Source organism: Oncorhynchus nerka, linkage group LG10 (assembly GCF_034236695.1).
Source record: "Oncorhynchus nerka isolate Pitt River linkage group LG10, Oner_Uvic_2.0, whole genome shotgun sequence".
Lineage (NCBI taxonomy): Eukaryota > Metazoa > Chordata > Actinopteri > Salmoniformes > Salmonidae > Oncorhynchus > Oncorhynchus nerka.
In genome coordinates, this window is record NC_088405.1 from 81,188,598 (window position 1) to 81,202,249 (window position 13,652).

Consider the following 13,652-nt stretch of genomic DNA (forward strand, 5'->3'; position numbering starts at 1 on the left):
ACAGATTGAAACGGAGGTATTATGTGAACTAAAACATTTGTCTTACTTCTCCGTTGCAAAATGTTTTGCTACGGTGTCCCCTAATGAATGTGACCAGTTTCACTCTGCTACATGGGAGAATCCATTGGCTTGGTTAATTATAAGTTCGAAAGACATGTTTGAAGGGGAGTAGTTGCAAATATATATATTTTAATCTGGCACAAGAGACACCTGTCTGATTCACACCGGTCTCAGTGGACTAATCCATTGCGGAGGCTGCGGGCTTAGTACACCAGTAGTACATTTACCGTTAATTCTCATAATTTCTAATCTACAAAGTTATTTGGGTTTCGGTCATTTCTGTTAATGCATTCAATATATTATTAGTCCTTAACCGTTCTCATTGTTGGAGTGGACACTATTTGCGGACCGCACAACCTAGGCTACACATGTGAGGAACAAGTTTTGGTTTTATTCATTCCATTTAGTAGGAGTTGGCAATTTATTAATTGTCTTTTGTTTGGAGCGCTCCCATCAATGTTGAGTAGGAATGCACACCTGATTACGCATAGAAGTAGGCCTAGGCTACCTGGCCTGTGCGCAAATGTAGGCTAAATGTGCACATTTAGGGATCTGATAGTGGAGCTTCTTAAAGTAATTGTTTCTTTGCCTCAAAACAGCAAGTAAGCAAAGTCTGTTACATCCATTGAAAAAGTTCCTCAAAGTAGCCTATTTGAAAAATCTTTCCAGCACTCTTTCGATAATCACACAAAAATATCATGCTCTGATCTGGTGGGAACATAAAAATAGGCCTACCCGATATAGCCTACAGCTGTGTCTGGCCAGAGCTCACTGGTGCAGGTAGCAAGTTTGCTAGCAGGAGCTTCAGGTGGGACCAAGTTGATACAATGTTTAAAGTTCCTTGCACAGGCAATATAATATTTATTTTTAATCAGGTTATTGTCTACCTGCAGGTTGCAATGTTTTTATTTGTTTGGCTTTATGTAAGCAATTTTTTACATATTTGGAAATGGAAGTTACTTCTAGAATTTTGATTAATCACATAATGAAACTGTTCCATTAAAACTGGCACGCAGATCGGTAGAAATGGTAAGATAAATTGGCACGCCAAATGGAAAAGGTTGCCGACCTCTGGTGTAGCCTATTACCAGCAACTTCAGGAGCTTAACAGCAGAATCTGCAAAGGCCAGCAGCAGCTGGAGGAGGGGGTTATCGTGATCTTGGCTCCCTCAAGTCATTTGTGTGTATTAATTATTTTCATCAGTGTGCTTAAAGCACCAGTAGCCTACATATAGTTGATTTTTATTAAAAACAGAATGTGTCTATATAGGGAAAAATACATGTTAAAAAAATGTAGACCAATCAATTGGTCGAAAGAACAAACAAATCTCGGTCAACCAAGATTTTTGTTGTCGTCGTCAGGGACAGCCATAAAGGAGAGAAGTTTCAGACGTGACGTGGGTCTACATACAGTGACGTGCTTCATCTCGGAGAACAGGATCCTGTTGGGAACCTCCACCATGTTGTCATGGAGGAACTTCCTTCGTTCGTACAGGGGCCTGTGGAGAAGAGAGCACGGTTAAGTTCAAATAGCCACATAACAGAAGAAAATGCTCCAAAATGGAGTGAAAGAGGGAGATACCATCTAAACTTCTCCAATAAGAGAGTAGCTCCCTTTCCACTGCAAAATGTTTCAAGGTTTTGCTATGGTGAGCCCCAATGAACATTACCCAGGCTGTGACTTTGAATGTGTGTAAAATAAAAATATATTTTTTTAAAGGACTGGATCAAACAGAAATAAATGCATTAATTAATGCATGATATTCACAACATACAGTACATCAAAGCTTCTACAATAGGGAGGGATAGGATTTGAGTGGACACAAGTAAACTGTCCATGCAGTTGTTATTTTTGATTTTTTATTTCAGCCAACTCAAGGATGAGTGAATGTAAGTTCATAGTGAATTCAATACAGGCCTCAGTGTTGTAAATCTACAGAGAGAAGTGACTACAGACAAACTTACTTCTCCATCAGGCTCACGCCGTTGAAATAGATGCAGTCGAAGACAAACAAGCACACTTTGGCGTCTTCAAAGGCTGCTTTCTAAAAAAGGAGAGAGAACCATTTCTCCTGACACGCACTCTTGCTCTGTATCACACACACACACATACATACAAACGGCCCCCCCTTACCATAACACACACCAGCCAACACCCCCTCACCCCACACACACAGACAGCCCCGCAAACCCAAACAAGTGTACACTCGAAAGAGAAGTCAGTGGAAAGATACATTTGGCAGTCATGCTCACCTTGTGCACCCCTAGTGTCCCGAAGGGTAGTGGCTTGCTGGTATTGGTGTCGATGAGGAGCACCTCGGCATCCAGGATCATGCTGTTGCCACCAACGAAGGCCTGAGGGATGAACTCTTTAAAATGGGCCACCTGGAACAGAGGCTTTGGGTTAGATATGGAAAGGCATCAAAACACCAAGGGGCATCAGAAGGGGAAAATGCTTTTTCTTTTTTTTTTTTAAGAATGATACACTTATTTGGCTCAAACACATTTAATCTTGTTGTACAGAGGACACATCTAGGCTAGGGAGCAGTCTAGGGAATCCGAGAAAGGGATGGCCTTGAAAAACAAATGGTCTATGCTGCCCAGTCCTCAAAACCGTAATCAAACAGAGGATTTGTTTTACACTTTCCGACTTGCTTATCCAGAATCGGTAAAGAGTTCAAGTGGAGTTGAACCATGCAGCTTCTCTCAGTGTGTGTGTGTGGTCTGACCTTGTGTGGCAACACAGGTTTAAGGCTGCGGCTGAAGTAGCTGAAGTGGTCTCCATTCTTGTGGACCTGGACACGCTCGCCGTCATACTTGATTTCAGAGTACATGCCGTTGGGGCACTTCTTCATGGCGTACTGGATGGACTTGCACGCCTCAGCCTGGGAGGGAGAACCAGTGACTTGTATTAGCCCCATACATCGGACTAGGGAAACCTATAATTATAGTTGGGTCTGCCTTCAGTGTATTCAGCTCTTCCTAGGTTTGCAGACTTTTATAATCACAAAGAATAAGATTACATGGACACGGGGACCTGATCCAAGATCAGCACTTCTACTCTGAGACACTTGATACATACTGTACAATGCATTCGGAAAGTATTCAGACCCCTTCACCTTTTCCATATTTTGTTACAGCCTTATTCTAAAATGGATTAGATTGATGAGGGGGAAAAAAACAAATCGACACACAATACCCAATAATGACAAAGCAAAAACAAGTTGACATTTTTGCAAATGTATAAAATACATTTAAAAAAATAACATTTATATAAGTACTCAGACCCTTTACTCAGTACTTTGTTGAAGCACTTTTGGCAGTGATTCCAGCCTCGAGTCTTTGGTATGACGCTACAAACTTGGCACACCTGTATTTGGGGAGTTTCTCCCATTCTTCTTGCAGAACCTCTCAATCTCTGTCAGGTTGGATGGAGAGTGTCGCTGCAAAGCTATTTTCAGGTCTCTCCAGAGATGTTCGATCTGGTTCAAGTTCAGGCTCTGGGTAGGCCAATAAAGGACATTCAGAGGCTTGTTCCTAAGGCACTCTTGCATTAACTTGGCTGTGTGCTTAGGGTCGTTGTCCTGTTGGAAGGTGAACGTTTGCACCAGTCTGAGATCCCGATTCACCATAGGGATGGTATTGGCCAGGTGATGAGCGGTACCTGGTTTCTTCCAGACGCGACACTTGGCTTTTAAGCCAAAGAGTTGGTCTTCATCAGACCAGATAATCTTGTTTTTCATGGTCAGAGTCCTTTGGTGGCTTTTGGCAAACTCCAAGCGGGCTGTCATGTGCCTTTTTGGTAGAGTGCTGCAGAGATGGTTGTCCTTCTGGAAGGTTTTCCTCTGTGTTGATGCGAGCTCTGTCAGAGTGACCATCGGGTTCTTGGTACCCTCTCCGACTAAGGCCCTTCTCCTCCGATTGCTCAGTTCTAGGAAGAGCTTGGTTGTGCCAAACTTCTTCCATTTAAGAATGATGGAGGCCACTGTTCTTGGGTACCCTTCCCCAGATCTCTGCCTCGGCACAATCCTGTCTCGGAGCTCTACGGACAATACCTTTGACCACATGCCTTGGTTTTTGCTCTGACATGCACTGTTAACTGTGGGACCTTAGACAGGTGTGTGCCTTTCCAAATCATGTCCAATCAATTGAATTTACCACAGTTGGACTCCAATCAAGTTGAAGAAAAACCTCAAGGATGATCAATGGAAACAGGATATACCGGAGCTCAATTTTGAGTCTCATATCAAAGGGTCTGAATACTTATAAAATGAATACATTATTTACATAAATTAGCAAACATTTCTAAAAACCTATTTTCTCTTTGCCATTATGGGGCATTGTGTGTAGATTGATGGGGGAAATAATTATATGAATCCATTTTAGAATAAGGCGGTAACGTAACAATGTGGGAAAAGTGAAGGGGTCTGAATACTTTCCAAATGCAGCGTACATATGGCCCCTGGTTGGGAGGTACGTCTGACCCTGGTCTTACTGTAGGTCTGCTTCAGTGTTTAAGAGGAACCTAATACACTGAAGCAGACCTTTGTTAACATTTAGTTGAGGGATGATAACCCACTCACCTTGGGGCAAAATACATTGAAGTAATATTGTATGGGTTGGAAAGTGCCCTAGTTGTTCATATTTACTGTTCTGTACTTGGTATGCTGGATGTAGCATGCTTCAAATGTGACAGAACATACAATTTTACTGCGAGGATACATTTAAATTCCATTCATATTTCTGCTGTGTATACATACACGTTGTGTCTGAAGTGACTTGCGTACAGCATGGCTTGCGAAATCGCATAAGATAAGAAATTCTCATTCAAAATGCATTCTCTGTTATGCAGATCTCTCAGTTGTAGTCAATTGGTCTTGGGAATATTCTTTTTTTCTGATCACAGAATCCCTTTCTAAACCAGCTGAAACAGTTAAATGAGCCCATCAAATCACATGTTACTGGTAATTTAGCATATTAGCATATGCTTTTGCGGGTGTAGGGAAATGCTTGTGTTCCTAGCTCCAGCAGTGCAGTAATATCTAACAATTCACAACACACATAAATTTAAAGTAAAAAGTTAAGTTAAGAAATATCAAATTTATTAGGACGAGCAATGTCGGAGTGGCATGGACTAAAATACAGTATATACATATTAATGAAGGCATTATGTAAACATTAAAGCGAACAGTGATTCCATGTCTATATAGGGCAGCAGCCTCTAAGGTGCAGGGTTAACCAGTTATGCATTAGGGGGCGCTATTAAAATTTTTGGATGAAAAACGTTTGTTTTAAAACAAGATATTTTGTCACGAAAAGATGCTCGACTATGCATATATAATTGACGGCTTTGGAAAGAAAACACTGACGTTTCCAAAACTGCAAAGATATTGTCTGTGAGTGCCACAGAACTGATGTTACAGGCGAAACCCAGATAAAAATCCAACCAGGAAGTGCCGCATTTTTTAAAACTGCCTCATGCCAATGACTCCTTATATGGCTGTGAATGAGCTACAAATGAGCGTACGTTTTCCACGTATTCCCCAAGGTGTCTACAGCATTGTGACGTATTTTTAGGCATTTCCATTGAAGAATGGCCGTAAGGGACTATATACAGCATGTGGTCACATGGTGTTTCCCGCAGAAAATCTTGCGTAAAATACTGAGGTAGCCATTTTTCCAATCGCTTCTTATGAGAAACCAATTGCCTCGACGGATATAGATGTTAAAAACACCTTGAGGATGGATCCTAAACAACGTTTGCCGTGTTTCTGTCGATATTATGGAGCAAATTTTTTTTTAAAGTTTGGCGTTGTAGTGGTAGCATTTTCCGGTCGATTTCTCAGCCAAGCATGATGAAGAAATGGGAGCTATTTCGCCTACAAAAATAATATTTTTGGAAAAAAGGAACGTTTGCTATCTAACTGGGAGTCTCCCCCGAGTGAAAGCATCTGAAGTTCTTCAAAGGTAAATGATTTAATTTGGTTGCTTTTCTTATTTTCGTGAAAATGTTGCCTGCTGCCAGCAGAGCTAGCATAGCATTATGCCATGATAAACTTACACAAATGCTTGTCTAGCGTTGGCTGTAACGCATATTTTGAACATCTGAGATGACAGTGTTAACAAAAGGCTAAGCTTGTGTTTAAATATATTTATTTCATTTGCGATTTTCATGAATAGGAAAAGTTTCTAGGGTTATTTATGTCCACTGCGTTATGCTAATGCATTTGAGGCTATGATTACGCTCCCGGATACGGGATTGCTCGTCGCAAGAGGTTAAGTAACCGGGTGGTAGCCAGCTAGTGATGGCTATCTGATGGCCTTGAGATAGATGTTTTTTCAGTCTCTCAGTCCCAGCTTTGATGCACCTGTACAGACCTCGCCTTCTGGATGGTAGTGGGGTGAACAGGCCATGGCTCTGGTGGTTGATGTCCTTGATTATATATAATTTTTCCTTCCTGAGACGCTGTAGGTGTCCTGGAGGGCAGGCAGTGTGCACCCGGTGATACATTGGGCAGACCACACCACCCTCTGGAGAGCCTTGCGGTTGCAGGCAGTGCAGTTGCCATACCAGGCGGTGATAGGGCCTGACAGAATGCTCTCAATTGGGCATCTGTAAAAGTTTGTGAGGGTCTTCGGGCCAAGTTGAATTTCTTCAGCCTCCTGAGGTTGCGCTTTCTTCACCACACTGTCTGTGTGGGTGGACCATTTCAGATTGTCAGTGATCTGTACGCCGATTAACTTTTTGAAAAAGCTTTTCACCTTCTCCACTGCGGTCCCGTCAATGTGGATAGGGGAATGCTCGCTCTGCTATCTCCTGAAGTCCATAGTCAGCTCCTTTGTTTTGCTAACGTTGAGGGAGAGGTTATTTTCCTAGCACAACTGCCTTCACCTCCTCCCTGTAAGCTGTCTCATTGTTAGTAATCAGGCCTACAACTGTTGTGTCGTCTGCAAACTTGACCATTGAGTAGGAGGCATGAGTGGCTAAGCAGTCATGGGAGCCCTTCAGGAAGTCCAGGAATCAGTGGCAGAGGGCGGGGTTCAGACCCAGGGCCTCAAGCTTAATGATAAGCTTGGAGAGTACTATGGTGTTGAATGCTGAGCTTTAGTCAATTAACAGCATTCTTACATAGGTATTCCTCTTGTCCAGATGGGATAGGGCAGTATGATGGTGATTGCATTATCTGTGGATCTATTGGGGCGGTATGCATATTGAAATGGGTCTAGGGTGTCAGGTAAGGTAGATGTGACATGATCCTAAACTAGCCTCTCAAAGCAATTAATGATAGGAGTGAGTGCTAGTCATTTAGTTCGGTTACCTTTGCTTTCTTGGGTACAGGAACAATGGTGGCCATCTTGAAGCAAGTGGGGACAGCAGACTGGGATAGGGAGAGATTGAATATGTCCGTAAACGCGACTAGGGATGAGGACGTCGGCCACGGAGAACCAACTGTACTTGGGGGCGGGCAGCGTCGGTGGCACTGTGTTATCCTCAAAGCGGGCAAAGGTGTTTAGCTCGTCCGGGAGCAAGATGGTGTTTGCGACGTGGTTGGTTTTACCTTTGTAATCAGTGATTGTCTGTAGACCCTGCCACATACGTCTCATGTTTGAGCCGTTGAATTACAACTCCACTTTGTCTCTGTTCTGACATTTTGCCTGTTTGATTGCCTTATGGAGGGAATACAAACACTGTTTGTATTCAACCATATTCCCAGTCACCTTGCCATGGTTAAATGCGATGGTTCGCGCGAATGCTGCCATCTATCCACAGTTTCTGATTTGGGTAGGTTGTAATAGTCAAAATGGGAACATCTTCTATGCACTTCCTGATGAACTCAGTCACCGTGTCAGTGTTTACATTCAGTAGCAGGTGTGTGTACTGACTAAGTGTGTGTCAGAGTGAGTTTGTGTGTCAAGTTCCTGTGTACAGGGCGAGTATGTATGCAGAGGGCAAGTGTGTGCATGTCTGCTTAGTGTATGTGTGCATCTGTGTGTGTGAGAGCATGTGTGTGTATGAGCTCACCAGCATAGGCTGCACTGGGGTCATGAGGGAGGCTTCAATAGTGAGGAGCTTCCTGGGGCCTGAGCCGTTGGTGGCGTCCTGCTGGTTCCTCAGCACGCGCTCTATCACGTCCCCTAGGTTACGGGAGGCCTTGAAAGCGTCGTAGGCATTCGGGTCCACTGCATCCAAGCTGTTCATAAGACACATTTGATTGAGAAGGGGGTTCAAATATACTGCAATACGTTTCAAAGTTCATGTATGCTTTGAAAGCTCTAGCATATTAGGTAAAGAAGTTGTAGCATAGGGTTTTAATGTTGTCATGTCAGGTTAGGAGTAAATCTAAGGTGACTTACACATGCTTAGCTCCAGAGTTCATCTTTAGATCATGCTTAATGAGTCTGATGATACATTTCAGGTCATTGCCGGTACATCTGCAACAAAGACAGGGTTGACTTGTGTGAGTATGGCTGCAGTTATATAATTTGATTATATTCAGAAGTTGACCATGTCCCTTAGTCTTTTGATGCATAATATGTTGGTGCAGTAGGAATTGTGGACAGACACTGAATTACTAGGAATTTTAAGATGTCAAATCATTAAGTACAGTATAGGTCTACATTGTTTGTTTTTTTACTTTTTGGATATGTCCTCTAGCTCTTTCTGCTGGTCATCCTCCTTGGTTAACTGGGCCAGACGGGTAAGGGACGCATCCACTTCCTGAATCGTGAGCAGACTCTTGGCTGCCGGTGGGAAAGACTTGCCTTCTTCAAAAAACATCCTCACCGTCTCCGACACATCCCCCTGTACGCCCAGAATAAAAATATACTCAATACACGTCAGTCCTGAAACCCCCAATTCTGGGGCCACATGGGCTGTATGTTATGATAGCGCCTACTCAGTCAGACATCAATGGTAGGTTATGCTATGTACTAGTGTTTGTTCCCAGCTGTGTTTTGTGTATCCAATGTGAGATGTGCTAAGATTGTCCTCTTATATGACAATGAACATGAATTGGAATAACTTGTCAGAAGCACTGACTGTCATGTTCTGGACTCAACAAACACTGACCTGTTCCAGATCTCGCACCATCTCCTCCTGGTTGCAGTTGAAGATGCGGCTGAAGAGCTTGACTATCTGTTTGTCGTTGAGGTTGTACACACTCTTCACCACCCCTGGGAGAAGCAGCTTCACCGTCAGGTACACATCTCCCTTGAATTTATCTGGTAGGGAGAAGAGAAAAAGAAAATCAGGTATTTCAGTAATTCTGCTTGCCTACTTAAAAAAAAAAACATTTGAGGACAATATTCAATGCAGTACAATACTGCAGAGACAATTTACAACATAAATTAAGCTATGAACGCGCACACACACACCTCCCCCTGAGCCTTTCTTCAGGAAGTCGTGAATGATCTGTGTCTTGACATTGTAGCTATTCTTGTCTGCCACCATGGCACAGAGCTTGCGGAACTCCCGGAGCAGGCTATCCTTGTGTTTGGGGTCACAGAGCTGTGCGGAAAGAGGACTGCCCTGGTTGGGTTTGGCTGGGGAAGGGCCTGGGCTGCTTGAGCTCCCAGCCTTAGTAGCTGATTGGAAAAAGGACAATATGATTGAAAACATTTAAGATGAGATAATACAGCGGGTTATGTTCTGGTGGAATGGACAGAGGAAAATAGTTTTGAAAGAAAATGATAAACATTTGCACTTCTGTAGCAGGATTAGCTAGTTTTCAGATGTGCACACTGGTTGATCCATCCAATGGAATACCCTCTCACCTGTGAAGCCAGAGAACTTCCGTGGTGCATTCAGAGAAGGGTCAGCAGGCGGAGCTGATAGCTGACCACTATTGTTCAGCTTGGCTTGCACCTTCTTCTTTGGGCTCGTGTTAGCTTTGGCCATCAAGTCTGAAAGAGAATGAAAGAGTTCTTAAATGGCGTCTCAATTAACATGACAAGAAACAAGAAAAGTTTAAAGACGTTAAAATATTTTCTTCCATGGTGAACAACACCAACTTGAGTGCCATGACATGCATCCTATGAGTCAGTCAGTATATGCATTACAAAAAAACATTTCATTTCGGTATGTGGAACTTAATCTTGCTATATTGACGGAAGTATATAAACGTTGTACCTCCAACAAGTTTGTTGATGAGCTCCTTGTCCTCATCCTGCAGCTCCTCCCAGCCCTCCAGGTCTGTGATGTCCTCGATCTTCTTAGTGGTGGCCCGGGCCCGCTCCAGCTTCTCAAAGATACACTTCACATGGTACCACTCCTTCATCTCCCCGGCAGACTCACTAAACGGGTTAGGCACAATCTTCCCGATGCGGGTCAAGCCCTTCATGATTTTGTCCTTACACTTCTTACATCCCGCAGTGCCACGTTTGGCATACTCCACACAGTATCTCTGTTCAGCCATGTCTGTCTGGTTAGTACAATAGTGACGCCAGCAAACCTTGAAATTGGAATCTAGTTTAAGACTGCGATTCCAAGGGGGCTGGGTGCACTGATGGCAGCCCAATGGATAGGGGAGGATGCCCCTACAATGGGGTAGAATTTGGAAGTTTGCAGATAAGGGATAAGCGACAAACAGTTTCCAGGTGGGTTGACACCTGCACAGTTTCCCAAAATGTATATTGTAGACAGTCTTAAGTGCCAATGAAATACAGAATCTCTGCATCCAATATGGTTTGGTGATATCTAAAATGTAAAAAGGTTAAAGGTTATTCACAACGATGCATTGCAGTATAGATAATAGCCAACAATCTGCCTGGAATATAGCTAACTACCCCCACCCACAGCTTTTGGCGATTAGCCAGCTAGCTAGCTAATAACAAACCCAGAAAAGCTAGTTCGTGTATGGAAATGGAGATCCAGACAACGCCATATAGTATGTATGGAGTAGCGTATTACTCCCTAAAGTAATGAACGTTTCACAAGAACACTTAACCATAGGAAGCTAGAAGTATGACAACTCGCTAAAACTCGTTACGTGTACATGATTGCAGTCATTGGCTAACTGGTTGCTATCTAGCTAACGTTAGCTTTAAGCTAACTTTAACCAAATGTAGTAAGGTTCAAAATGGGCGGCTCAGATATGTTATTTACCTTGGTTTAAAGTGGGGAAGGAGGCTCATTAGCTTACATATTACAAAAGCGGTTCGCTTATACTAGTTAGCAGCTAGCTATAGGCTACACAGTCATTGAAAAGGCAACACTCAGTTCCCTTTAAGTCCTAGCTAGCTGCCACGCTTCCTCTTTGTTCGCCTGCGTTTCCTGGGTTTTGCGCATGTGCGGGTATGCAGACAGAAATGATAATGAGACCAAATCAAATTGTCACATGCGCCTAAGACACCGGGTTTAGACCGTACGGTGCTTACGAGCCTTTCCCAGCGACGCAGAGTTAAAAACAATAAACAAAGACAAATACTAACACAGGAGGAATAAAATATACAAGAAAGGAGCTTTATACAGTGATTAGCAGTAGGCTACCATATCAATATGCAGGGGTACGAGGTATTTGAGGTAGATTTTATATGTACACAGGGTGAAGTGTAAAGGCAGGGTAAAGTGCAGGCAAAGTTTACATGATTGAAGATTATTCTAAATTGTAACCCTGTGTCATTATACCATGCATTATTACTACACAGACACCGCCAGAGTGCCACCCTGAGGATCCTTTACTGCAGGGTTTCCCAAACTCGGCCCTGGGGCCCTAACCAACTCATCATCAAGCTTTGATTATTTTAATCAGCTGTGTAGTGCTAGGGCACAAACCTTAAAGTGCACCCAGGTGGGGCCCCAGTACCGAATTTGGGAAACACTACTTCACCGCTACACGCAAATACTTTTACAAATATATAGAGCTCGCCAGCTTGTAGTCCTAAAACGGAAATGAGTTATTGGTTCGTTCAGCCATTCCTATGGGGGAAAGAAGGGAGTTTAGGGATAACTGACGAAAATAAGATCTGAGGTTAACACAGACCATTCTACCATAAACTTTTGATTGGTGGAATGCTACAGAGATGTTTGTCCTTCTGGAAGGTTCTCCCATCTCCACAGAGGAACTCTGGAGCTCTGTCAGAGTGACCATCAGGTTCTTGGTCACCTCTCTGACCAAGGCCCTTCTCCACCGATTGCTCAGTTTGGCTGGGCGGTCAGATCTAGGAAGAGTATTGGTGGTTCCAAACGATGATGGAGGCCACTGTGCTCTTGGGGACCTTCAATGCTGCAGACATTTTTTGGTACCCTTCTCCAGATGTGTGCCTCTACACAATCCTGTCTCGGAGCTCTACGGACAGTTCCTTTGACCTAATGGCTAGGTTTTTACTGTGACATGGACTGTCAACTGTGGGACCTTATATAGATAGTGGTGTGCCTTTCCAAATCATGTCCAATAAATTGAATTTACCACAAGTGGACTCCAGTCAAATTCTAGAAACATCTTAAGGATGATCAATGGGAACAGAATGCACCAGATCTTAATTTCGAGTCTCATAGCAAAGGGTCCGAATACTTATGTATATTTTCTAAAAACCTGTTTTCACTATGTCTTTCACTTATGGGATATTGTGTGTAGATTGATGAGGACCATTTTGTATTTAATACATTTTAGAATAAGACTAACGTTACAAAATGTGGAAAAAGTCAAGGGGTCTGAATACTTTCCGAATGCACTGTATTTGACACACATGATTACATTGTCCATGTTCATTTATTATATGGTAATTGTTGTTCAACATGTCCTCTGCTGAGATTTGAACTCACAACCTCCTGGATTTATGGCATTTTTCTGTATAGTTGTCTAATTTTGGTGGGACAGATTTCTTTAATGTTACTCTTTAATCACTATGAGAAATAAAATAGGTTTATCATGGCTGAGATTTAAGTTGAAGTGCAAAGTGTAGCAAAATCAATCATTGACACAGACATGGTGGCATAGCAGGAAGATTGGAATGCATTGAACCAAGAGGTTGTGTTCAAATTCCAGGTGAGGACATGTTGAATATTAAGGTTCTATTCAAGCCGCATTGCGGAAGTTCAGCTTTACAGCGTGATTGAGATTTAAAGGCAATGTTCCCGCTTTAGCGGAGACTGCACATTAAACACGGCATATGTCGGCTCAATCGGAAATTACCTTTACATTTCTATCAAGAAATCTGCAATGCAGATTGAATAGACCATAATTAAGTCAAGGACCATAATCAAGGACCATATCACCTCCACCCTACCTGACACCCTAGACCCACTCCAATTTGCTTACCGCCCAAATAGGTCCACAGACGATGCAATCTCAACCACACTGCACACTGCCCTAACCCACCTGGACAAGAGGAATACCTATGTGAGAATGCTGTTCATCGACTACAGCTCGGCATTCAACACCATAGTACCCTCCAAGCTCGTCATCAAGCTCGAGACCCTGGGTCTCGACCCCGCCCTGTGCAACTGGGTTCTGGACTTCCTGACGGGCCGCCCCCAGGTGGTGAGGGTAGGCAACAACATCTCCTCCCCGCTGATCCTCAACACGGGGGCCCCACAAGGGTGCGTTCTGAGCCCTCTCCTGTACTCCCTGTTCACCCACGACTGCGTGGCC

At 43.3% G+C, this 13,652-nt stretch overlaps 1 protein-coding gene across 1 annotated transcript in view; it reads right to left on the bottom strand.

Annotated features, from left to right (window-relative positions):
- lig3 (ligase III, DNA, ATP-dependent) overlaps positions 1–11,345 on the bottom strand; it is a 25,958-nt gene extending 14,613 nt beyond the window's left edge. The window contains exons 1-12 of the mRNA XM_029671523.2: positions 11,165–11,345; positions 10,190–10,756; positions 9,835–9,963; positions 9,436–9,645; positions 9,131–9,282; positions 8,697–8,863; positions 8,416–8,493; positions 8,084–8,252; positions 2,790–2,945; positions 2,314–2,445; positions 2,026–2,105; positions 1,472–1,559 (exon numbers count right to left, since the gene is read on the bottom strand). Of these exons, the coding sequence (XP_029527383.1) occupies positions 1,472–1,559; positions 2,026–2,105; positions 2,314–2,445; positions 2,790–2,945; positions 8,084–8,252; positions 8,416–8,493; positions 8,697–8,863; positions 9,131–9,282; positions 9,436–9,645; positions 9,835–9,963; positions 10,190–10,736 (1,908 nt within the window). The 5' untranslated portion in view covers positions 10,737–10,756; positions 11,165–11,345. The remainder of the gene's footprint in view (positions 1–1,471; positions 1,560–2,025; positions 2,106–2,313; positions 2,446–2,789; positions 2,946–8,083; positions 8,253–8,415; positions 8,494–8,696; positions 8,864–9,130; positions 9,283–9,435; positions 9,646–9,834; positions 9,964–10,189; positions 10,757–11,164) is intronic.
- Between the last annotated feature and the right edge of the window lie 2,307 nt (positions 11,346–13,652).